Source organism: Polistes fuscatus, unplaced genomic scaffold (assembly GCF_010416935.1).
Source record: "Polistes fuscatus isolate 324 unplaced genomic scaffold, CU_Pfus_HIC Scaffold1, whole genome shotgun sequence".
NCBI classification, from domain to species: Eukaryota; Metazoa; Arthropoda; class Insecta; order Hymenoptera; family Vespidae; genus Polistes; species Polistes fuscatus.
The window spans coordinates 10,864,798-10,891,235 of NW_025112997.1; the positions used below are offsets into that span (position 1 = coordinate 10,864,798).

A 26,438-nucleotide genomic window follows, 5' to 3' on the forward strand; every position below is an offset into this window, starting at 1 on the left:
GTCAGGGAGAAGCTTTTCGGCATAAAAACCTTGGTTGAATTATACACACGATGAATCCTTACAACGATGATGAATGTTTACAGCTAGCTTGCCTATTGGCTGGCAGCTATCAAAGGTGATGAGTTACGTATGTCAAGGGCAGAATAAATTCTGACCACGTGTAGGACTGCCTTTGTCCTTTGTCGCTTGTAGTACTTCGATGATGTAATCGTTGCGCAAGAGTGTAGTTCTCTTCGATGTAATCCCTCGCAGGTCTCGTGGTAGAATAAAACGAGGCGCGAGAAAACCGCAGGCTTTATAGCAAAAGGCGATGCAACGCGCGGACCAAATGCCGAAAAGACAAATACCGTAGCTGTCGATGCATATGATTGGCCTAATAGATGTTGTGGGAGAACGCGCGCTAAAAAAACGAAGGAGTCCTTACAAAGGGATTTCAGCGCTCCTTGGTTTTACCGCTGAACTACGATGCTTCCTTTTCACGGGTGTCGTCGCGCTTCGGTAGGTCTCGACGTTTCGCCACGTTCCGACGATCGACTCACTCACTCGTTTGCGTAGGATACGCAACAGATACTACTTTGGTAAAGTTATAGATTTAGTAATAAAAAGTAGCTATTGTACAGAGTGTAATTACTGGAGAAATAAAAAAAATACTGAAGAATATCATGAGTGGTATAAAGAACACATGTCAGTGTGTTAAGAGAATCACCCAATACTTTTCGGGTGTAAAGGAAATTAAATCAATCAAAGAGATGTTTTTGAGATCAGAAGAATTGTTTGGCGTAAAATATGGTTATTATATAGGAGATGAAGACTCAAAAACGTTTAAAGAAATACTTGATTTAAATACTTATGGTGACAATTTTCAAGTGGTAAAAAGTTAATGTATTGGCCACGTGCAGAATGCAAATGAGAGTTTCAACTCGACTGTTTGGCGTCTCGCTCCAAAGTACCTACATTCAGGGTTAAAAATCATTGAAATTGTCGCATATATAGTTATTGGATTGTTCAATGAAGGATATACATCTTTTTTACAAGTAATGAACAATTTAGATATAGTAATTGGCAGACAGTGCAAAAAAATTATACGTAGACAAAGTAAATGAACAGAGAGTGACTCGAGAATTCGGCACAGTTTGTTAGCGACTAAAAAAGCTCGTCAAGCACTCCAAGAGGAACTTTTTGAGAAAAATGAGTTCTACGAGGCTACCGAAGGACTATTATATGGCGCTGTAGTTGCTAACTAATTGGTAAGTCACTACAATCATTGAATTTTTATGTACCCAAATTTTAAACGTGTTTATCTTAAAACACTATTTTTCAAATTGGCATGGACGATAACTCAAAAAGTTTTCTATCAATTGCGCTAAAATTTTGCACACATTTTTTCAATGATATTACTTTCTATATGAACTTATTTTTTTTAAATTTGTTGAAAAAAATATTTTTTCTAAGCAAAAACAATTGAAAAATTTGGCTTAAAATTCAAATAATTATTATAAAGTGTTTCATTCTGAAAACTTTGGTTTAAGTTCATCTACAAAATATAACATTGATAATTATACAGAAATTTTTTTTTATTTTAGATCAATACCACAGAGGCTACAAACTACGCCAATCACTGGACTGTAAATCAGCCATTTTGAAATATAAAAAAAATTTTTTTTTTAATAGTTGAAAATATAAATAAACCATATGCCAAGTTTCAAAAATGTAGAATAAATTATTCTTTAAAAAAACATTCATCAAAGTTGACTAAAATTCGCGAGTCTGTATGTATACCCCTCTTTAAACTGTGGAAGTCAAAATCAAAACGGTTTACGTAACCTAACTTCGTAAATTTTTTGTGGATAGTTTTAGATATTTTTACTTTTTCCATTAATTTATGTATCGTATGGCATTAGTTATTCTCAATATCATCAGCTTTAAATCAAGGCAACAAGTTCCGCCCAATGTGGCATTTATACTTTTCCTGTAAAAGGAAAGTATTTAATGGCTTTAATATAATTTGTTCTTTTTTCTTCAATGCCGTATAAAACTGACAAAAATTAATATATCTTGGCAAAAATTTATTCTAAAGATTTTTGAAATATTATTTTGAGAATATATACACATGTCATTTACTTCCAATTATTTCGATCATCTATTCAGTTTTGTTCTAATGCTACCTATTGAAAATCGGCACGAACTTTTCAGACAACTCAATATTATATGATAGAAAATATTGCATCATTATACTTCTGCAATTTTGCCAAATATGCTTGATAAGGGAGTTCCTAATAGATCTTTTGGTAATCTTGGTACTAGGCCTTTCATGGAAGCCCATTGACCCTCGCAAAGTTCATGGAACGTTAATCGTAATAACAATTTTCCTCCCATAGTACCAGGACCTCTACATATTACTCCAGCTCCAAATTCCCAGGATTTTGAATTGTCACCGATATTAATTTCCCCTATACTAGAACTATTTGTAATGATTAAATATCTTCTTTGTAACCACGTTGCCAGATAAGCTGCCGAACAGTCGCAATGCCAAGGATTTCGTTCTAATCGAAGTTGTCGTATAGTTAATAAACCATCTAGAATTCTTGCTGGTAAATAGGACAGATAATTGGCCTCGAGTAATCTGAAAATTAATATTCATTTATATACTTTACCTATTTTTAAAATGTTATAGAAATAGTAGAATGAAATTACTCACAATTTTCGTAGATTCGGAGTGTCCTTGAATAATTCTGGATGCAATAGTCTTAAACGGTTGGAATGTAGAAAAAGAGAAGTTAGATTGTTTAATCCACGGAACGTGTTTTTTGATAGGACTTCTATACTGTTAGCGTATAGAACCAACCTTTCCAAAGACATTACACTATCGAATAATCCCGGTGTCAATGTTTTGATGTAATTTTGTCCTAACTGAAGTTCTTTCAGTGATACTAATCCATCGAATGCCAAAAGATTAATCTATTAACGGTAAATGATTTTTAATTAGAGTATAAAAAAACATATGGATTATCCAGAAAGTTCAGTGGTTTTTCACATCCGAGCAGATACTAGTTTGAAATTAATACTGAATAAGGAAACCAAGGTTTGGATTGATTGAAAAGATTTTTTTTAAACAATGCGTCCATTCGTAATCGCTTATGTTCAATACGAGAGTCGTTTAACAAATCAAGTCTAACAGAAGAGTATTTTTTGTCAAATTGATTTTATTTTTCAATATAATTTCTTTTCAAGTTGATACATTTTTTACAATGATGTTTCAATCTTTTTAACTCGTCCAAATAGTAGTATTTGTACTGGGTTGCATCAGGGTTACCGAATATCGATTTTATTATACCTTTGAACCTTTTCTCAAAAAAACTGCCGAACTTTCCAAATAATCCAATATTTATTTTAAGAGAAAATGAATTAAAGATGACAAAGTAATAATATTAAACTTTTTAGAAATAAAAATATTTACATGAGTCAGTCTATTGCCTGATAGTTCGAGTGTTAGCAATTGTTCAAGTGAGGAAAACAATTTATCTGGTATTTCAGTCAATAAATTTCCTCTCAAATTCAATTCCTCCAATGAAATTTGTTGATGAAAGATGTCAGCTGGTAATTTACCCAATCGATTGTCGTCGAGTTTTAAAAACTTTGTGTTAACCAGATCACGAAAAACGCCACTTTGAAGGGTGGTAAGACGATTATGTGAAAGTAGAAGTTCTTCTAAGGTTTTTAATCCATGAAAAGTGCCGTTCGGTAAATACGATATAAGATTGTTGGAAAAATCGAGCAATACTAAGACGTTATTAGCTATGAACAGACTCTCTGGTAAAGTTTGCAATCTGTTCGATGATGCGTCGCTGGCGAAAAAGATAAGTAGAAAACTATATAAATGTTAGAACATTCAAATTGTACTATTATATTAAACGATTCAATAACTATTGTCACCTTAAACTTAAATATCTGACAAACAGGGATAGTTTGTATGTATTTTTCTTATTGATTCTCATTGTATTGGGAAATGTATTTTTTGAAATATCGTCGATAAACTTATCGAACTCACAGAATACGTAGATTCCGCACCTTAACAAATTGATTTTGGTGCAGTTCTCTCAACAAGTTCTTGCTAATTCTTAGATGTATTGCACTGTGCAAGGAAAAAAAAAGGTTCAGTGGCAGATGCTCGATGTAGTTACCGCTCAAGTCTCTGTAAAGCTTAAAAGTCGTTTATTCCAGCTCTGCGGTTACATCTGATTAGTTGTGTCTTATGGCTAACACTCACAATTGATTTAGTTGGGTCATATCCAGGAAAGTATCTCTGTGTAGTGCTGTCATTTGATTACTTCCCAAATCTCTAAAATATAAGATATTTAATTGACATTTTTTTTTTATACTAATAAGACAATATTTTTCAATATTAGAGTTCCTTACAATTTTAAAATATCATTAGGAACCACTTGGGAAGGTGGCACGTCGAGTAATCCATATCTCCAACAGGAAAGAGATTTAGTTTCTGGTACGCATTTACATGGTCCTTCGGCACAAACTTCCCAATCCTCGTTCGTTGTACCGATTTGCCAAACTGAAGTCAATCGTAAATAAATGATGATATGAATAAGCAAAAAATATTTTAATTTAACCTTTTTGGAGTGGATCTAATTTATAAAAAGTTATTTTATCTAATAACAATAAATATGAGCAAAATACACATAAGAGAAAGAGTGAAAACAAGAGTAAGAACAGGGAGACATGAGGATAAGCTGAAGAATGGAGAGGGAAGCGAGCTAGTGAGGATCTGCTGGAAAGAAATAAAAGAAAGAAAGAGAGGAAGGTGGAATCATATCGAAGTGGGAAAGGGGAAGAAAGAAGTTCAGGGAATGAGGAAGACAGACGCAGGGTGAAAGATAGGGTCAGGAAGGAGAGGGAAATGAAAAAATTGATGTAGAGAATAGAAGAAGGCAAGAAAGAGAACGATTAGAGAAGATACAGCAATCGAGGTACAATAAGTGGTATAAGGAGATCATAGTGGAGGGGGTATCGAAATACCTGAAAGCGGGATGGAATGATGAGAGATACAAAAGGATAACGAAGTACAGGTTAGGAAATGAAATAAGGGGGGAAGGATGATACTGGGAAACGGAGGAGGAAAAATTGTGTAGAGTATACGTGCGAGTAGCGGAGACGTGGGAGCATGTGCTAGATAGATGCGGAGTAGGAGAGGAGGGAGAGAAGATGATAGGAGCGAAGGAAAAGGAGGAGAACAGTGCATGAAGGAGATGGAGAAACAGAGAAGAGAGATGGAGAAAAGGCAGGAGGAAATGAAAGAGAAGGGGGAGTGAGGGAGTGGAAGGGAAAGGAATGTAAGTAGAAGTAAGAAGTAAAAAGGAATGTAAATATAATCAGAAAAATTTGTAAGTAAAGTATGAAAAACTGTGTAAAGCAGAGTGGATCTCGTAACCTTTGGAAAACAGTAAAGACAGACGAACATACATGCATACAATAAATAAGTACAATACTAATTTGTTCTTTACATTATTATTAAAAACTGGATTTCCAAATATAATATAATATATTATTATATATTATATTGTTCAAGAATAAATAAAACAAATGATCTATCGAATTTAAATCTGTTTGTATCGTTTTCGAAGTACCGTGATGAGTAATCTTATCATCCTTAGTTGGAATGTTAATAGCGTTAGGTACAATAAATGGTAGATTTTCGTATAACACGATTAATACGTTACGCGTTATATGAAATTACATTATTACAGTTTTCCTCATATTAACATTGATATAACATATTAACACAAATAATATAAATAAGTAATTTTATTATTTACTAATAACTGAATTTGTTTTTGTAAATAACGCATTCTATGAGAATTGCGTTATTATAAAAAGATTTATGCAATATTTTTAGCGCATTGTTGATATACGTGAGTCTATTATAATTCAATTAACAATTGAGTTGCTCAGAAGCCAATACGGTTAAGTCCAAAAAACAAAAATTAAGAAAATTAAAATGTTTTACAATACTAATGTTTTATAATAATATAATGTTCTAAGTTTTTGATTTATTAATTTAATTAGAAAAGTGTATAAAGTTTTTTTTCAAAGGGTAGACTTTACAAAAAAACAAGATATATACAGGATGTACAAATAAAAACTTAAGTATTTATTGGGACAATGGAAACGTCTTCAAAATTTTAGGACTTACATCTTTTGACAGCTGGAAAATTTTTACATAAGAAATTTATGTAAAAATAGTACAATAACATTTGTTATCATAAGTTTTACATTTATTCATCATAACAAACATTTTCTTCTTCCGAGTTATCTAAATCTAAATTTTAATCTCCGTTTTTAATATACAGTAAAAGTCGTGTTTTATTGGAGGTATAATATATAATATAATAAATTTATCATGTCTTTTTTTATTATTTTTTGAATTGTTCTACCATTAAGATGCAATAAAAGTTTATAAAAAAGAAAAAGTAAAAGAAGACAAATTATTTAACGTTTTAGATAACATAATAGTTTCCACAAACATTTCAATTTAATATTTTAATATTTTAACCGAAATTTAGATAGTTCAAGTTAAAAAACAGGATGTACATAAAACTTATTAAAAATTGGCTCATTAAAAATCGAATGATTATAAAAATAGCAGAAGTAAAAACTACAGTTATAGTTACTATGAATTTGTTGTTTTTTAATGTTACTGACACATACTGAAAGAAAAAGAATAATTTCATTTTTTTTTTTAAATTTGTGTAATAAAATATTAAAGAAGAGTAGACTTAATCTCTCTCCTCTCTACAATGGCTTTAGAGATTATTATACAACGGATTTAGAAGCTATAAAAAACGGTTTTTTGACCTTGAACAAACGAAGAAAGTAAATCGTTTATAATTAAAAAGAATATTATTTATTTCATTAGAATTTACAGAAATCATAAAATATCAAACAATAGACTTAAATGTTTTGGCTTCTTAACGACTCAAATATCTATTGCAATCAATAGCTTTTATTAGCAATTAAAAAAAACTTTCCCAACTGTTCTTCAAATAAAATAAATTAATGATATAGTGTGTCAGCAGGATTTGGTGAAGATACGAGTAATTGACCTTGTAACGATAGCTGACTCTTTTTCAGGAAAACGAGAGGAATAAAGTTTTTAAGAATATTTAATTGCCTGAAAAGTTCTTGCCGATTTATAATTAAAATATTCGAGTTATATTTTTAATATACAATATACATAAATTATTCTCAAAATCAGCATAAACTTTTCAGGTAACGTTATATTTATATTATTAAGTTATCCGGAAGGAACGTATCGATTTTGAGAAAAATATAAAATATATATATAAATATAATATATTAAATATTTTAAAAATATATATATACAAATCGGTATATACACAAACTTCTCGGGAAATAGAATAATTTTTGGGAAAAGGTGCAATAAATATTTTATGCAATTTATTGCAACTTCGTCGCGTATTTTTTCAACAAATTATTTTTATAAACCTTATTTATTACGTTTTCTTGAAAAACAATTAACTACTGATACGAGGTCTATTATTGGTACTTTTATCCTAATTTGTTAAATTTAATGGAATTAAATTAGATTCAAAAGTACATTTAGTCTCACCTGGTTGTTCAACAGCCCTTAATCTTCTTTCGAGGCTGGACAATCGACTTTCGATATCTTCGAGCAGAATATCCGAACTTTTGGACGTATGAGAAAAATCAGGATTTGTACAAGTATTCCAATCTTGCGGACAACCGCTTGTCTTACAATATAATAACAAGTTAAACATATGAAGGATCTTGAAGAGTGTAAAAACCATTTTTACGAGAGACGATCCACGCGACATTGTTGTGAGGACAAAGAATGAGTCTTTAAAGATCGTGCTTCATCATCATCCATCATTGTGTATGTCACATCCTCATTAGAGTGTTTATTATTAAGAGAGATAAACACTCATTACGTTGGTGATTGACAGACAATAGGTTTAAATAAGCACGAACATAATCGTTGGTGCTCGTCAAAATAATCATCATTTTAAAACAACTCGTTTATGATACTGATTATACTCTTACTATACTCTACATAATTAAAGTAGACTATCATATAATGCCAGTTACTATACGCACGAAAGATATTGCAACTATTATTTTCATATAACGTAACAGGATGTTTCATAAACATAAGTCAATAATTCAGGGGGTACATCTACACTAACCATATTCAAATTGCGGTCCGAAACATTTAGTTGTGAATTTACTGTTTCTTTTTTTTTCTTTTTTTAGTATTCAAAAATTGAGTGACTCCGCTAGATCTTCACTCAACAATCCTTCATCTTTAGGACCGATCACCTTTATAAACAATACCAAAGATCATATTAATATTTAAATATTCTATGACCTTTCTTTTTTGCTCACCGATTTTTAATCGGCATTCATGAACGACTTGCTTGATATAAGAAACGGACGTATGTGGCCTGCAAAGAAAAAAGGTTGAGTACCTCTGATTATACGCTAGAATTTGTAAAAGATATATGAATATAAATTCGATATACCTTAGCTTTCGAGTTATAAATGAATAAAAATTCCGAAGTGACCGCCTCATACCTCCATAACTAGCTACTGTACGTCTTATACAATATACATTGGCTTTGTTCTAATGTTTGTAAACATTGTCTCTCGTATGAACCATACGCAATTTTGCGTTATCAGTGTTTTATTTTCGCGAATAGTGTTCGCAGCGGTAAGTAGTGTTCTAAAATCGACTAAATCGTTTTACATATTTATGCTGAAATAATTGACATGTATTTCATGTATGGTCGTGAAAACAGAAATGAAGTGAAAATATGTCGATTATACCAAAAAGACTTCAAGAACGTAATGTTCAAAATAGTTGAATATTTCCATCAATTTATAAGAAAGATTGTAGAAACAAACGGACACTTCAAGCATTTTCTATAATTATCTATAACTCGGAAACTATGGTACATCGGACATATATTCATATATGATATTGTTTACTTTTTAATTTCTTGATATATCCCCTTTAGTATGAACAAGCATTTATGAAACATCAAATATAATAAAATATGATAATTTTCCGAATTAAAAAATTGAATTTCCTTTAAACTCGAGCATTAAATTGTTGTCTTTATCACTTCAGCTTTTTTTACTCTTTTCTAATTGTTTTTTATTTTATTTTTCAACATTTATATTTAGTACATATATTACAAATAGCAAATTGTCTTGAAGAAAATAATAAAAAAATCTATGTGAAAAATGTTTTTATACAAAAAGATTTCCTATAATATGAATTCATAACATATGAACCGCGTTATACCGAAGTATACTGTATTATAACTTGCTTATAGACGAGCCATTGATAACTTGTAGATAATATAAAATTTTTATTGTTTCATATTAGAATTATATATTATTTATTTTAGGTATACATATTATATGACATAAGTTGGTAACTAAGATTACATACCATCAACAAATAATAATGACAGCATTCATGAAATTTATAAAGCTTCTAAAGAAGTATAAGCCCGGAAGGAAAGTTAAAAGGTAATAGTAAATTTGTATAGTGTTGGCAAATATTGAAATAAAGTAAATGACATGTTCAGTTATCCTTATTTTATGACAATCTTACTCCACCAACTCCTGTACACTCGCCTCTGCTTTTCATAACCAATTCTGTTGATAATGAAAAAGAAAATAAACTTATTAAGTTTAGTCAAATTATTATGGTGGTTAACAATTAAAATCTATATAACTTAAAAATAAATTATTTATATTGATTGCAATTTGAGGAAAATGAATATAAACTTAAAAATTTATTATTATTCTTTTATCTTAAGATAAAATATAACTTAATTATGGTTAATTCAAATTAAATTTAAATTAAATTAAATTTAAGGGTTAATTCAATGGTTCTCAATTTTTTCCTATTATTGTTACATTTACAGAATCCTGATTTTCTTAAGGTCCCCTATGTCAGATTTTAAAAAATGTTCACTTTGCAAAACAGTTACAATTTATTTTTATTAAGAAACTGACTAAAAATAAATAAAATATTCTTTTATTTCTAAAAACTTCTGTCAACACTAATTACTAATTGCAAGTGAATTAATGGTTTGATTGGTTATTATACATATACAGAATCTAATACATACAAATTCTGGATTATTGGTAATATTGTATTAAAATGAAATAAAATTCTATTAAATACAGTAAAATGCACAACTTTGGTCTGCACAATTTTATATTTGAATAATTATGTAAGTTGCATGTATAATATACTCGTGATCAGCCAATGCGTTAAGATGCTCTTATGAACAGGTCATTATTTGAAGTAATACTTTTAGTTGTGATAATATTTTCTTTAAGTATTTATTTAAACAAAAAATTTTTCATTTATGTTCTATTAGAAGGATATTAAATTATTTTAATATTGTTTTTCCAATACTTTTATGTGAGCAAGTAGTGTGTTTTTAAAATAAAAGTTAATAAATAAATTTTACACAATTATATTCATTTTCATCATTTCAAAATTCGAGAAATTTGATTATTTTTATTAACACGTTGATTGCCGCTCGCATTTTACGTGATTTACGCGTGGCCTACATGAATTTTTGATTATGGGATGAATATTTTATTAAATTTTTTTTTGAGGCAGATAAAGGGAGTTGTATAATTGTGTTTAATGAATTACTTGTGGTGAGGTCACTGATGTCCCCCGACATGCTGTAGACCATTTTTGTGATTATTAGTTGTTTCAAACTGTTCAAAAATGGTAGTAAATTAGAATTTATGAAAATCCGTAGTTGATTTGCCTGATCAAATAATTGCTTATAGTTCATCACTGCGAAAAACTATAAAATGTTACAGGAAATTGGCAATAAAGCTTGTACTGATTACTTGTGTTGTAAATAAAATGGTGTTATACAAGTAAGTAACTCGAAAAATATTTCTATTCCCGATTTTAGAATGAAGTTAGAGATGTATTTAGTGAAATGTTCTGATGATAAAGAATGTATTTTATCAAGCAATTACATACAGAAAAAATGTTGTTAAATGTCATGCATATTTTCCTTGTATTAACAAAATTATTTTTGCATGTTCTTTATGTCATTATTTTCTCCAAACCCTTATAAAAACAATTATTCAAATACACAAAAAAATTTATCAGTATCGATATTCATTCTAATTATGTAATTTTACTATTGGTCGTGTTTAGGTCGCACACCGGTGACCTACACGGCAGTCAACGTGTTAATAGTTAAGTTTAAAAGTAGGTATATTTTTATATTACATTATTATATTTGTCGTAAGAGATACAGAAATGTTTTGTACCTTAGAAGAAAAAAAAACAACAGATAAATTACATTTATAATAAACTCACTCGATCCTGTTTCGCAGTTGTAAACTTCCATATCACATTCAGTACAAAAGTCCCAGGATTTACCATAAGAATCAGAAGGATCGTGAGCACAAATAGGATCATAAGGGCCGCAATCTTTAGCACATTCTTTCTTGATTTTTTTTGCCTCCTTAGCGGCCTTTATAGCATCCTTCACATCCTTAGACGCCGTAGCACTTTCCTTTATCTCTTTTGGCTCTTTTATTTCTTTTAACGAAATTTTCTTCGTATCGTTAGGAAAACCCTCCGTTCGTTCAGTGAATCCGAACAGAATGGTGAATGCAAGTGCTGATTAAATAATAATAAGATGAGGATATTGTCGCGGATGCCATATTTCAAAAATAAACAACAACGGTTTTGTGTATTTAAAGTACATATATATATGAAATTAATTTAGTATATAAAATTTTAGATGCAGCAAATAATCTTTTTTTTAAACTTTTGACATTGATTAGAATATGATACTTTCAGTTAATGGCAGCCTTTTCGCGTTCTTAAAGTATATACCAAATGAATGTAGAATATTAAATTTTAATTGTATTATAGCAAATTATTTTCGACATATATGTCGAACACGTGTCTGATATCTGTCAGTACTAAGAAAAGAGAAAAAATCTAACTTCTTTACTATATATTTATTATATTTGTACATCCTTTTCTCTCTATCTTTTATGTATTTTTTATTATACACTTGTAAGATTCGTGAAAAAAATTAAGCCGTTGGACTGACTGGATTGGGACTCAAACCATGGATCTTTCGCTTTCTGGGCGATTACTTTTATCCATTGAGCTATCTAGGGCCCACTGTCCAATTCTTTCACGAATTTTTATTTAAGTATTTGGCATGGAGGCGCTCGTCTCACATAGTTATTCCCGATTCTACATTATGACAAATGGGGGGGCCTGTCCCCCTGTCCCTCTCTAATAAAACTCTAAACTTTAAAATGAAGCCCTTTTGCGTGCCTAAAAATATTAAACTAATATAGTATACAGGAGGCCGAGAGCAGAAGTAATACTTCAATTGTAGAATACGAACATTATTAATAATTAAAAAGTTAATAATTAAAGAGATGAGAAATGTGACGTCTCACTACGTTTTCTATATAAAATGTTTGCCGCAATAGAACTAGACCACAAGAGAGACTACTCTAGTAGGCTGATTGGAAGGCTAGTAGACCAAATGTTAGGGATTCAGATAAAATGCGAATAAGACCCATTTTCAGAAGTTGAAACAAATTCTTAAATTTTAAAAAGGTTGTAACGTAACGTTACGTGCCCTTCTAAACTAACGAAATGGAAATGAATTTAGGCTATCCCAGGCTAATGAAAATGAAATTTGCAGCAGTAGCATATGAATGCGATGCAAATTTATAAGGAAATCCCCGTCAGGTCACGCGCGCTGTTTACAATTAAAAGTGAAAAACACTTGAGTGTCAGTCATCGATGACTGACGTGACACTCAACGTGTTAAGCTCAGTACGGATAATATAATAATGAAACAAGCAGCAAGAGGCTAGAATGCAAATGGAAAACTTATACGATAAAGACAGCTAATGAGAGAGAAATTAGATATGACTGAATTACTAAATACGAGGTGTTGCGATATGGAAAAAACTAATTAACAATAAGACAGATAGAATGAGAAAGGTGTGCAGAAGTCAAGGAGGAATTAGGAAACGGGAATGTTGAGACAAGTAAAATTAAGTAATAGCAGACGGTTTGAAATTATATGTTCTGGAATAGTAGGACACTTCTTGCAAAAAAAATTCCCCCAAAATTTTAGGCTAGCTATTTCTGAGGAACAGGCCTGGTACCATTTCCCCCAGGAATGTGGCGGGTCTATTTAAATGGAACATTATCTTGCTATAAAGCACTTATGAAAAAATATTAAGAAAAGTAAAAGCCACAGATTTGGTAGAAAAAGAGTAAAAAAACGAAGTTTTGATTAAGCGATTGAAAGATGAGAAGTTCTCTCAGTCATTTGTTGAGCTCAGTAGAGTTAGTTAAAGTGAGTAAGGGTAACCAATCAAGGGCCGCTAGGGACATATAAGTTAGCCTTAGTATCCTCAGACCAGTCAATCTAATCGATCCAACCCACCTGTTATGACCAGTGAATTTTCTACCCGACGAAATCTGCAAAACTAACGACTTATAAATTGTGAGTACAGCAACTTATTAGAAAGATTGAGAACTAGAACTCCAGTATAACATTCATTGTTCCGACAACCCTTCAACCTATCCAAATTTACCCTGTAACACGAAAGCTAGATCAACCTTTTCTTAATTACTTGATTTGTAACACTGATTAACTAATATTTTCCTATGCGTAAGTTTTGACCGATTGAGAGCGATAAAGGCATAGAAATTAGTAGAATACTCATTATTACCACACACTGTCTTGTTCTTTGTTTATTGTAATTTAATCGTTGGAAGAGCGAATCTGCCTGGTCCTGGCCAAACTCGGTGAATGCAGAGTGACTAAAATAGACTTATTAGTAAAATTTCTTAAAACACTCGTTGTTTGAGTCGGTTGCAATACTCCATGAAATCGATACTTAACTTTATAATTTACGTTTAATTTTATAAAATTGATATATTTATCGATTTGAATAGCAATAACAGATAAAAACAAAAAAAAAAGACTGGTCTGTGTACTTGTGTACGCACGTAAGAAGTTATACTTCTTTTGCGTACCAAAACGAATATAACCTCAATAACCTCAAAAATAACTTCAAAAAAAACTTCAAAGAAAAATACTTATGTACGCACGTAAGAAGTTATACTTCTTTGCCGTACCAAAACGAACATAACCTCAATAACCTCAAAAATAACTTCAAAAAAAAACTTCAGAGAAAAATAATTATTATATATATGTATATATATAAGAAAGAATAAAAAAAAGAAAAACTGGTGTGTGTACTTATGTACGCACGTAAGAAGTTAAAAAAACTTCAGTTAACTTCATGAAGTTAAAAAACTTCAAAGAAAAAAATAACTTTAAAAAAATAATTATTATTATATATACATATATAAGAAAGAATAAAAAAAAAGAAAAAGAAAATATCAAAATATAGATATCAGTCCACACTAAATATAAGAGAGATATATCGAATTACTTGACGCGTCAACAGCCATGGCGCGGTTACAGCATTAGTTCTCGCTTTGATCATTTAAGTAAAACAGCGCTGAGTACGATTAGTATTTGGATGGGTGACCCGCTTGAGAAAAGAAGGGGAAGAATAAGAGAAGACAACTTCATGTCGTATACTTGAAATCGCTTTGCCGCGCGTCGTTAAATACCGACAAACTTCATGGTGTCGTTTTTCCAGACGCTCGGAACAAAATCACTCCCCATTACATTTTCCCCAACGTGCCAAAAGAAGTATAACTTCAAAAATTTTTAATTTCATTTCATTTGAAACGCTAATATAATAAATATAAGAAACATATTGTGTTTGGTGCATTATTTATTTTTTCAGTATATTACACCTATTTTTTTATTTGATTTGATTGTTTTGTGGGATTTTGCTATAAGAGGCCATCGATGATGATAAGCATAAAAAAAAAATTCGAGAATCGCGAAAAAATTATATTCAGTGGGATTGATCGAAAAATTAAAACCGACTCTCACTGCCAATGTTAAAATCGTCTTAGATCGTACTTTTTAACTTTAATTATAAATTTTTATTAACAAGACGCTTAAAACTTCTAATTGTAAGTAGTGATCAGTATTACTTTTAAAAAAGATAGAGAACTAAAAGATACTAAAAGAAACTACTTGTAAAGGAAACATTTATATCACCCTTGTAATCAGTAATATCAAGTTATTTTACACGATTTTGAAAACTTATATTATTTATTTATATATGTCCCTATTCATAGCCACTTATAATATAAAAATAATGACAGAAAGACAAAAGAAAACAGAAGAACATTTAATTTAATTCGAAGGCGAGTTGAAAAACAATGGCACATTATTGGATTCTGCGAAACGCGTCTGCCAGGAGAAAATATAACCACTTTCGAGTCAGGAAATATCTTGTACCAGAGTAATTCCACTGTTGACTATCATTTAGGAGGCGTCATATTTTTAGTACATAAAAATATTAAACACAAAGTAACAAAATATCAAGCAATTTCTGATTGTATTATATCCATCAACTTGAAAATAAGCAAGAAACAAATAGTTTCTACAAATAATACACATATACTTATATGCATCAACAAGTTCTTCCGAAAATGATGAAGCAGAACAATTTTACAAAAATATTTCAAAGACAATAAAAGTCGAAAAAGCTAAATATATATATACAGGATGAGTCATAGGACGTGACGTTTAAAAATAACTCGAAAAATATACATTCTATGAAAAAATTTTTTCTGCATAGTTAAACTATATTAAGGGACGGATGTGTAATGGTAACCAACAATTTTTTGAAGATCATTTTCTATGAAATATCAAGGTCATCGGTTTTTTTTTAAATGGAATGCCTAATTTTTGTTTTGGGTTCTGATAAAGAATTAAATTCTGTATAAAAATTATCACACTATTTAGGGCCTAAAATGAATAATTGCTGAAATATTCACAAATAAGTTAATCAGCATTACATTGCTAATTCAACGGATCTGTAATCACGATTTCATTCAGAATTAATTCACAAATCGTGGAGATATAAATTTAAAAAATATGCACTATTGGGATAGAGAAAATCCTCACTGGATGCGTGAAAGAGACTATCAACACTGATAGAGCTTGAATGTCTTCTGTGCCATAATTGGTCACCAAACCGTTGGACCTTATTTTAATAATGGAAAATATTCTACTTTTTTGTCTGAAACGCTCAAAAATCTATTAGAAGAAGTGCCGCTATAAAAAGGTTTGTCAATGTTATATTATTGATGCATCTACGGCAATAACTGTAGAATCGCTTAAAAACGTCATATGTTCTTTGATAAGTAGATTACGGGAGTGCATTGATTGTAATGGGGAACATTTCGAACACTTGTGATAATAAAAATTTATTTGTGAATATCTTAGCAATTACATTTTAGGCCCCACATAGTATATTTTTTATACAGAATTTGATTCTTTATCAGAATCTAGAAAAAAATTAGGCATTCTATTTAAAAAAAGCCAATGACCTTGATATCTCTTAAAAAAATGACCTTCAAAAAAAGTTTTGCTTACCATTACACATCCGTCCTCTAATATAATTTAACTATGCAGAAAAAATTTTTTCAAGCAATATATATTTTTCGAGTTATTTTGAAACGTCACGTTCCGTGACTCACTCCGTATAATACATATATTAAATATATATATTGTTTATGTGCGTATATACATGCCTCAGAACTTTTACAGTTTATTATTTTTATATGTGAATTTCGAATTAAATATAGTTCCTTATTTCATTTTAAACGATTTTTTGAAGACATAAAACGTATTATCCATTTTATTATAGGAAACGTATTTTTTCTTGTATGGACTTACTTTAGTTACTAGGATTACATTTAGTTAGTAGGACTTATAGTTTTTTAGAGTATGTATCTATTGTGTAAAAACTAAATTAGGTTTTCATTATTTTGGTATCTACTTTTAATATACAAAAAGACTTTCATCAATTCAAAGCATCCTATTGGAAACAGAAAAAAATATTAACATATCGAATTTTTTGCCATAAAATATTTCATTAACGTCGTGGTATTACATAAAAGCATTGAAGATAATATGCAGCGACGAAAGGAGGAAGAGCTATATGGCCTTAATTCGTATCTACTTTTATTGAATGATTGCTCCTTCATTGAAATCAAGGATCATCTTAGATCGAGATCATCGCAACTGCTTTTGTACGGCCTGATTAGTAAAGTCACTTTGCTCAAGGACTTTCACAGATGGACTCATTCTTTTTGCCTTTGAGGCACCATTAACGTGATAAAAATGATAGAAAATAACCGAGATTAAACAAGTATATAATCATTGTACTCGAAACGTAATTAAGAATGAAAGAAAAATATTTACATGTAAATCGAACAAATGTAACAATTGTAGAAAATAAATTTAAAAAAAAACTTGCATCATCGAGATTGAATAAATTGAATAATATATATATTATTTATTAAAGCAAACTGTTTTCTAACTGTCTGCAAATTGATCGTTTTATTCTTTTACGATTATATGATTTAATTTTTTTCAGTTTTTATATGAAATAAATTTTTATTGAAATTATATCTATTGTAATTAAATTTTATAATTATATGAATCCAATCACTGCAATACGATATAAGCATAGAAAAATGCAAGTTCAACAAGCTTCTCTTGTTAATCGACTCACCCAATAGAAAAGCTAATTGCATCGTGTTTTCTTTCAATGGAGTTACTTCTCAAAAAAGATGTTTATTATCCAATTCGGCTTACCGTTCCAGCTCACTTTCAGATGGTTATTGAAATGAGACTGACACGACGTTATACTCCGCTACGACATTTATAACCTATTCCCTGGAGCTATCCCCCCCTGAAAAAGTTGGAGATGATCGCATCAAGACTCTGCCATTGAGCTAACTACGTAGAGAGCATATGTAAAATGATATAGGAACGACAATAATCGTTCTTCGTACTTAACTTTGTATTAATTAGCCGCCCAAATACAATAAAATTAAACGAAAGAGAAACTTGTCTTTATTTCTGAATTATTTTATAATTTCTTATTATGTAGACAATTAACAAGATCCGGGTGTGTCGAATTTTTTATATTACTTTCGAACACACACGTACACACACACATATACATGGACGATGATGACCTATTTTATTTAAATTTTATAATAATTAAATAAATACATATAAATAAATAATTAGAAACTATAAATTAGGTACCATTGGCAATGATCAATTTTTTCTAACGATCACGTTATGATTCATCGTTTTGATAGTCGCTTTGATTCAACAATTTCCTTCTCTCTTTCTTCTAATAAGTAACTTTTAAACAACTCTACGTAATTCTTCCAAGATTCCTTATAAAAGAACGCTCTTCGAAAAAGACACATCGTCGTTGTGCAATCCTCGTTTTTTTTAGCTTTATTTAATGCTGCATATTTCTCAACGGAGCTCATTACCATTTCGGTTAAAAGATTTAGATCTGCGTTAGCTGAAGAAAGAAAAGAAATTAAATGGATGGCGATTCGAACGTGTTGGTTGCGTCATGTATAATTAAAAAGAAGAAACGAGAAGTTCTATATTACTGAATCGATATACTTTTTATACATTTTTGAATGCTTAAAAGCCAAAAATAAGATTTATAAATAATTAAAAATCACTAGTATAGATGTTGTATAAAAACGTGTATTTTGAAAAAGTTTCTTTTTTTTAAATTTATACTGTAACCCATTCTGAATTTTATTTTATCGCATGCAGTAAGTCTTAATGAACATAATTTTTTGTTTCATTTTATATATTTCAAGGATTATTCATAATTATAGAATTATGTTAAAGAGCAGTTTGGACATATAATATAAATGAAAGTTTGATAAAATAATGTGAATCATATATTTATGCATAAAGTATTCTAATATTGAATCACACTATACTACTATATATTATCCATATTATACTACTTTGATTATTAATAAAAAAAATGTGATAAATATGGAAATGAAATTCGATATTGTCTTGGAAGCTGTACATAGTAGTTTTGAGAGTTATATTTTATACACCATTGCTATATTCCAAAAAATATGTTATAATATGTTAGTAATGTATCAAGGTTAGCACAACCTTCGTTAACTAGAAAATAAATCCGTAAACCCACAAGATCAAGTATCATAACCGGTTAAATTTATAGATTAACGCTTATTCATAATATTACGTAATGAAAAACTAGCATGACTTATTAATTCGTCGGTGGTTAGAAGGAAAATACGTAGGATTACATTGAAAAAGAATGTAGACTTACACCCAAAATAATTACGACCTTCTTCTTCCTCGGATTCATTTTTATTTGGCTTCTTAATAATCTCTAATTTAGGTATGAAAAGCAACAAACAAATCACGGCGATGAATTTGACGATCATCTTGAAAAGAATCAACTTCAACAGGATCTTTGCGAGAGTAAAAGCATTCAATTTCAGAGCAAATGGCCAGGAGAAGTCGATCTTAGGAAATTCAATAATAGATGAACTGGGATATCCGTAAGGTGTACTATAATCCATGGCTGAACTATCGTACCCTAAAAACAAAAAGGAAAATTCACGATGTAATTATGTCTATACAAAGAAAGAGTGACATAAAAAACCAATGTTTTTCTACTTATTTATCTGACCGTCCACGAAGATCAAATTAAATTATGGTCTATATGTTAGCTTATAATGATGAATTATAATTAAATTTTAAATGCTTATGCTCTTAAAATATGATGAAACATGAAAATATAGTATTGTATATGAGCGTACATGAGTAAACATTCAAAAAATCTGTGAAACATGTAATAATAATAGTTTATTTGCAATTGAATATGATTATAATTTGAATAACTGTTAACAAGAACAAAGTCTTCTATATTAGTTTAATTGATAGAGTTTATTCGATAAAATTCACTTGTTGTGAATGAAAATGATTGTTCAATAACATATGACGTAATTAGAGTGCATTTAAATTTACTCCAATTTTTGATTATTTTTGAAATTCCTCCGGTTTTTGATTTACAGTGATTCGATTTAGTATTCAGATATCATAACTTTTTAAATATGATTGCCCTGTACACTTACTTAAAGTTGAATTAAGGAATTTTTATTTTTTTTTACTAAGTAGTAGACTTTTTCTAGTTGTCAGAAACATAAGTTTCATTTATTTAATTACTATAATTATCTATATAGCAAAAAAAAAAATGAAATAACGTTTAATTTTACTTAGTGTCGCAAAAATATTTGGACAGACTTTATCTTTTGCAGCTTTGGCGCTCTAAGAAACTGGTTTTCACGATTCATAATTATGAATCAGTTTAAATTGAAAATTCACAGATATCTTACATATCATTTGTAAAAATTGAAATTTGTGATAATTTACTATATTCAGGATATTTTTTATAAACCACATTCCATTTTGAACTAATTTATTATTCAATAACATCTCTTGTATTGTGTACACTATCGTTTAATTAATTATTTTTTCGAGTAGATTAATATCATTCCACTCGTCTTTAACTTTTTTTTATAAGAATTGATAGTTTCCAAAAAATTTATATGAATACTAAATTGTATATAGCCGGTTCTTATATAAATACTCGTATAGAGGAAAAAATAAGAGAATGAAATAGAAAAGTAATATAAGGCACTCAGCTATTTGACCTTTAAATAATTTTGAAAGATTTGATAATGATAGTATATTATGTATTATGACAACCGAAACAATATCTTGCAAAAGTTGTTGATAGATAGTCATTCTTTTGTTTAATAGACGTTCTGCGTTACAACCATGAGCTAAAATTTTTACGCGAAATTCTTTAAGCTAATGGTAAGTATATATTGATATATGTATTTTAGGTTTTTTTAAAAAATATAAAAAGTAAGTTATTCTATATTATTCGTAGTTTTAATATATTAATGAATATTTAAAAAGGATTAAGGTTTTGATTTATATTATAAAAATATAAAATATAAAGATTTATAATAAAATAAGATAAAATAAAATAGCAAATTGGTAGTAATATAAGATACTTGATTGATGGCAATATTAAACTGTCTCATATTACTACCAAATATTAAAATTTAATATAAAATAATAATTTTAATCATTCTTTCTTATACAAAGAACAGAATTAAATAAGCAGAGTGGAGACTGGATCATTATGAAGAAAATATGGTAAAAGCTATCAAAACTGTTAAAAGACACAAAATTTGACTACTTTAAAACTGTAAAAGCGTATGATGTTCCACAATCTACTCTAATCCGTTTGTGCTCTAAAGTTAATGACGACGGTACTGTAGATAAATTTTTACAAAATTAGAGAGAAAAAAGTTTTAGGGTATGAGCTTGAAAATTAACTGGTCAATTTTATCTTTTAAATGTAATCAAAATTCTTGGGGATGACAGCTAATGATATAAAACTGAGGGTCGCCAATTCGTAATTAATAATATTGTAGAATTAAGAATTTTTTTGAGAATGGCAAGATTGAAAGAAAATGGATATATTATTTTCTTATCGCGTTATCGAAACGCGATTTCATTAAGAAAACGGGAATTTTTGTTACCTTTCAGTTAATTACAAGAACTCGCGGTTTTATACGAGAAAATGTAAATGCTTTTTTTGACATTCTCGATTAGAATTATGTAGTATTAGCAACATTATCATATCAAAATGATCTACTCTGCAATAGGAAAACAATCGGACTTCCATATAAAAGAAATAGAAGAACAGTAGCAAAACAGATTTAATAAAACGATTCGGTTTCCTTAAATATCCAACCGGAGTTAAATAATGCCATGTGAATATTTTGTGACAGGAAATTTTCTGAAGATTTTAAAAGGGAATTGTTAATTGAATTAATATAATATCAATTATGGGCCCACCATGATTGTGCAGGTCTACAAGGCAAAGATTAGATGTATGATTAGTGTAAAATAAATTGTATTTTGATTATAATATTATTTTTCACGTTCTCTTATACTTTTACAATAATAAATCGTTTATGTTAATTCTTTAATAATGGTTTTATAATTTATATATTAGGAAAGAAATTTTGTCTCACGTTTCTACCCGAATTTCTCTTACAACTAGTCCAGATTGTTTTCATTTAGAAAAAGTCAAAAAGGCAAAAGTTCTGAAAATTTCACAATATTGATTTGTGAGTGGCATATTTCCTACGAAATTCCTTAAATTTGTTCATTTGATTTTTTTACTTATTACTGCTCTGAGACTTTTATTTTAAATAATGGAATGAGTATCATATAGTCATACTACCTTCTCTTTTTTATATTTATTTATTTGCAGCTGCATCATTCGTATTAAATGATTGTATTAATTGTTTGATATTAATATTGGGTTGGCAACTAAGTGATTGCGGATTTTGTCTATAGATTATTATTAAAATAACCGCTGCACTTAGTTGCCAACCCAATATATGGCAAAAAATACTATATGATAGGATTATCATAATTATACGTGCTAAGTAATTTTCTTGAAAATTTACTCGGTATCGTATACCATTGATAATTCGATGAGATTTGATGGTCTGAAAATTCAGTAAAGAAAATAAAATTTACGAAAATACATCTGATAAACGATAGAGGAAGATCGTTGACTTGAGGTGTCCAAAAGTGTAAAAAGAAAAAATAAAGGAAAAAAGTCTTCAGATCATTTTTGATAAGACTTCATTTTTTTTTTAAATTTACCAATAATATTATAATGTATTATAAACGTGCATTGTAGTAATATAACCACATAATTTCCTTTTTCCACATTTATAGAGATTTTATAGCATTTATACAAGTTTGAACTTTATTGATAAATTTTGTTAAATTTAGAATATATATGTTATGTCTTATGTCCATTACTTATAGCAAAACTTGCTTGCTGGTATGAGCAACTTTGATTTTTAATATCTCGAAAATAATTCCTATATCAAACTTAAAATTATGATAAAATAAATTAACATTTAGACCACAATTCAGTCAAATCTTAAAGAAACAAAAAGTACATTTTATTTCGGTAATACGCTACCTCTCTCCTCACCTTGCTGATGCGACAAGTACGAGTTCCCCGGAGATAACTCATCATATAGTTGAGGATGAGCAGATACACTGTATTTGTTACTAGGTTGACCATAAGTGCTTTGAGGGTGACCATAAGCGCTTTGAGGTGGACTATAATTGCTTTGAGGTGGACCATAATTGCTTTGAGGTGGACCATAATTGCTTTGAGGTAGGCTATAAGTGGTTTGAAGATCACTAAGATAAGCAGAGTAATCTTTAAAATTTACTGAAGACTGATCAGGCAGCGAGTAACTATCCGTAGGTTTCGGGAAAAAGTTGTTAGAACTTGGTGGATTATATAAGTTCTTTGTCGCCTTTGAGGAGCTTCCCAAGCCATTTGGTAGATTATATATTGCACTAGGTTCTTTCGGAGCACCGTATTCTGTCTCCGGCTTATAAACTGGTCCTTGAATGTACTCTCTTCTGTTTAGTTTTGATCTGACCGGCTTGACATCCACATGTACTACACCTTCTTTTGGATCTTTGCTAGTGTGTGAGTGTTCTAGTGCTTCAAGATAAGTATCCTTCTTAGATAAAATTTTTACATTTCTTGAACTGTAATGATTTCCGGTCGATGTTGACGTTAAAGGAATTCTTACTTTTTTTAAATCTTTACTAATGTTTGGGGTATATGGAACCGAGTATTCTTCTGTTGTTAAATCAATGTTAGATGACCGAATTGTTTGATTTTTCATATCCTGATCTTCAGAGTTCTTGGCTTCTGACATTAAGCTCATTAAAGCGGATACATTTCTATGATTAGATGGCACAATTTCAGTGTGTTCCAAAGAAATAACCGAGCCAATCAGAAGTAATATAATTCCAACTTTATAACAAATTCTTAATCTTTGTTTTTTTTCTGGTATCATTTTGATACTTTATCCGATTGACCTGTGGAAAACGAATGGATAAATTCAAATTTGTTTAGCAGAGTAGTTAGTATTAATGTTTCCCCTGTCTTGCCATATTAGTAGGAAGTGGGATAGCAGGAGAACATGAAAGTGTCACGCGAGGGGACTTTTAAGTGACGTTGATGTTTTCCTTCTGAATACAAATTAACTTACTAACCGTTGTGCATAGAAAATAAGTAGCGGACCTTGTTCTTTTTTGGAAAACAATTGAAAACGATTAAATTCGTGTATTGTTATCACATTAAAATAAAAACATGGAAATGAAACGAATAAACTTTAAAGAAAATATTTTTCTTGAATAATGTTTACTTTGATTTTTTTAAACAAAAATTTGATTAAAGTCGAATAAAATTTTAATTAAAACATAATTTTTAAATGTTTCATAAGAAATGTGCTAAACTGAAAAATAATGAAATGAGATAGAATAACTGTTATGAAAATATTTTCCTCTATTAACTTCTTTCTTTTTTTCTAAATTTTAAAAGCTTAATTAAAATAAAATGAAATGAGAACATAATTCTTAAACATTAGTAAAAAAATTTACTGGATTAGTTCTTATCGACAAATAAAATGAATTAGCTACAAAGAAAATTTGTTACTTTTTTTGTTACAACTTAAGACACTCGATTAAAATTAAGTAAATTAAAAATATGATTTTTAAATGTTTTATAAAGGATTTAGTTATTTAATGATTATTATTTCTAATATTCACAAGAAATAAAATAAAAATATAAAAAAAACTGAGAAAGAGAAAGAGACTTTGCACTTTAAAAAGTATTCGTAAAAAATTATAACAACAGTTAAATGTTAAACTTTTATAATGTAAATTAATGTCAACTTTTATTATGAATATTAATTTATAAGAAAACGATATTTTTAAAAATTAATTTACTTGTATATTTAATTTTAAATTTTGCTCATTTACATAGCATAAAATAAAGTATTATTATCTATAATAATCCTAATATGAAGTACACTTTTTAATAAATCAATTTATTTGCAGTGAATCAAAAAATAATAATAATTAGAAATTTAACTGCCATATATATAATATTTTATAATCCTAATCACTTGCTGTTTAGATATATCAATTATGTTTAATATAAGATTGGCTAATAAACGCATGCGATGTTTCTCTAATTGTAAATAAATAAATGGCACAAACTACATAGATTTATTGCATGACCTAATAATTAAAAACTAATGATCAGATGCTATATAAAGAATTATTTACATAATAGTTTTTCTACATTCTATACTTCCTACATTTTTATAAATCAAGATTGTTAATAATCATCAATTTTATAGGCATAGAAATGATTGATCACAAATATAAAAAATCGAATATTAACGAAAAATATACAATAATCTCACCCTCAATTGTTTTCTTATTCACTCAATTATTCCAAAAAAATGAATGTGTCCAAGTGAAAAAACACGAGTGAAAACTAAACTGAATCAGAAAACTCACAAAATACTTCAAAGAGTCATTGTTCACTGCTCGATAAACAGTCGTGAATTAAAAATCATCACGTTCTGTTCGTCTATATAAGTCAGAGACACTAGGTAGGGGTAAAAACGTACCGTTTTATTAGGTTACTGGTTCCAGCAGCGTACTTGTTATCAAACTTAAGCAGCTTCGTTGTCTTCTATATAGATACATGTTCAAATTTCTTTCTGCTTTCGTTCCAGAAATGTTATACACGTGACTTTTTTTCGGGTTGTCGAAAGATTTTGTTTTATTGATAGACAGAAAAGGAAAAAAAGTTGTTTCTAAAAATAAAAAGAAATAAATGTCCAACATTACGTGACAATGAGAAAATTCTACTCGAAATTCCGTTCAACGAAAAATTATCAAGTTGAAAGGTGTTGGCCGATTATTATGTACAGGACGATACTCTCAGTAACGGTCCTACAATATGTCGAACCTCCCACATTTATCGATCCAATGACATACTTACCTCTATTACTCCTATCATTTTGTAGTACTATTGTTTACAATCTGGATAGCACCCGATTTGGTCAATGTTTCTCTTCATTAAGAATTAACAATTCAAATTGAAATATGTGTGCCATTTTCTACAAGATTACGAACTAGTTTAAAAAAAATTCAGTTAATAGAAGGCTTTTGTTTTCCGGTTATTAAAGAAATAATATTACACAGAATGTTTTACAATAATTATTCCTTATTCTCACATCGGTATTGTTTATAATCCCAATAATATTTTTTTGATGAATATTCAATTTTTTACAAGATTGTGAGATACAAACAATAAAAAAATTAAATCAATTAAAAGTTTTTCATGTTTCTAATAATGAAAGAAAATCGGTAATATAAAAG

General features: G+C 29.3%; 3 protein-coding genes across 8 annotated transcripts; all 3 read right to left on the bottom strand.

The window, feature by feature from the left end:
* Window positions 1-988: 988 nt before the first annotated feature.
* Window positions 989-9,598, bottom strand: LOC122523110 (carboxypeptidase N subunit 2-like). Of its 4 annotated transcripts, XM_043644712.1 has the most exons (10): window positions 9,509-9,595; window positions 8,574-8,806; window positions 8,437-8,495; window positions 7,643-8,370; window positions 4,417-4,567; window positions 4,268-4,339; window positions 4,049-4,192; window positions 3,458-3,869; window positions 2,699-2,958; window positions 989-2,623 (listed from the first exon to the last, which is right to left on the bottom strand). In XM_043644712.1, exons 4-10 carry the CDS (start codon window positions 7,866-7,868, stop codon window positions 2,230-2,232), a joined length of 1,659 nt encoding a protein of 552 aa, XP_043500647.1. In that variant the 5' UTR covers window positions 7,869-8,370; window positions 8,437-8,495; window positions 8,574-8,806; window positions 9,509-9,595; the 3' UTR covers window positions 989-2,229. The 4 variants fall into 4 exon arrangements, with proteins under 4 accessions (XP_043500647.1, XP_043500638.1, XP_043500665.1 ...); XM_043644703.1 differs by lacking the exon at window positions 8,574-8,806 and having other exon boundaries at window positions 9,509-9,598; XM_043644730.1 differs by lacking the exon at window positions 8,574-8,806 and having other exon boundaries at window positions 3,458-3,827; window positions 7,643-8,495; window positions 9,509-9,598.
* LOC122523147 lies at window positions 9,439-17,917 on the bottom strand. The gene is made up of 3 exons (XM_043644770.1): window positions 17,776-17,917; window positions 11,426-11,731; window positions 9,439-9,717 (listed from the first exon to the last, which is right to left on the bottom strand). Exons 1-3 carry the CDS (start codon window positions 17,795-17,797, stop codon window positions 9,659-9,661), a joined length of 387 nt encoding a protein of 128 aa, XP_043500705.1. The 5' UTR covers window positions 17,798-17,917; the 3' UTR covers window positions 9,439-9,658.
* A 179-nt stretch (window positions 17,918-18,096) lies between these two features.
* LOC122523129 lies at window positions 18,097-25,654 on the bottom strand. Of its 3 annotated transcripts, none has more exons than XM_043644741.1 (5): window positions 25,472-25,648; window positions 23,155-24,077; window positions 19,393-19,665; window positions 18,318-18,588; window positions 18,097-18,244 (listed from the first exon to the last, which is right to left on the bottom strand). In XM_043644741.1, the coding sequence occupies exons 2-4, from the start codon at window positions 24,053-24,055 to the stop codon at window positions 18,359-18,361; spliced, it is 1,404 nt and encodes a 467-aa protein (XP_043500676.1). In that variant the 5' UTR covers window positions 24,056-24,077; window positions 25,472-25,648; the 3' UTR covers window positions 18,097-18,244; window positions 18,318-18,358. The 3 variants fall into 3 exon arrangements, with proteins under 3 accessions (XP_043500676.1, XP_043500684.1, XP_043500692.1); XM_043644749.1 differs by having other exon boundaries at window positions 23,167-24,077; window positions 25,472-25,644; XM_043644757.1 differs by lacking the exons at window positions 18,097-18,244; window positions 18,318-18,588 and having other exon boundaries at window positions 19,083-19,665; window positions 25,472-25,654.
* Window positions 25,655-26,438: the final 784 nt, after the last annotated feature.

What these genes read in the sequence shown, in the direction of transcription:
- LOC122523110 (XM_043644703.1), bottom strand. Translation starts at nt 7,868, where the DNA reads ATGTCGCGTGGATCGTCTCTCGTAAAAATGGTTTTTACACTCTTCAAG. An exon ending in ATGACCCAACTAAATCAATT is followed by an intron (nt 4,193 to 4,267) that starts GTGAGTGTTAGC and finishes TAAGCTTTACAG; the next exon opens with AGACTTGAGCGGTAACTACA. An exon ending in GTGCGGAATCTACGTATTCT is followed by an intron (nt 3,870 to 4,048) that starts GTGAGTTCGATA and finishes ACATTTATATAG; the next exon opens with TTTTCTACTTATCTTTTTCG.
- LOC122523147 (XM_043644770.1), bottom strand. Translation starts at nt 17,797, where the DNA reads ATGCAATTAGCTTTTCTATTGG. An exon ending in GCAATTAGCTTTTCTATTGG is followed by an intron (nt 11,732 to 17,775) that starts GTGAGTCGATTA and finishes TTATTTAATCAG; the next exon opens with CACTTGCATTCACCATTCTG. An exon ending in CAACTGCGAAACAGGATCGA is followed by an intron (nt 9,718 to 11,425) that starts GTGAGTTTATTA and finishes CATTATCAACAG; the next exon opens with AATTGGTTATGAAAAGCAGA.
- LOC122523129 (XM_043644741.1), bottom strand. Translation starts at nt 24,055, where the DNA reads ATGATACCAGAAAAAAAACAAAGATTAAGAATTTGTTATAAAGTTGGA. An exon ending in TCAGCAAGGTGAGGAGAGAG is followed by an intron (nt 19,666 to 23,154) that starts GTAGCGTATTAC and finishes TTTTGTTTTTAG; the next exon opens with GGTACGATAGTTCAGCCATG. An exon ending in AGGTCGTAATTATTTTGGGT is followed by an intron (nt 18,589 to 19,392) that starts GTAAGTCTACAT and finishes TTCTTTCTTCAG; the next exon opens with CTAACGCAGATCTAAATCTT.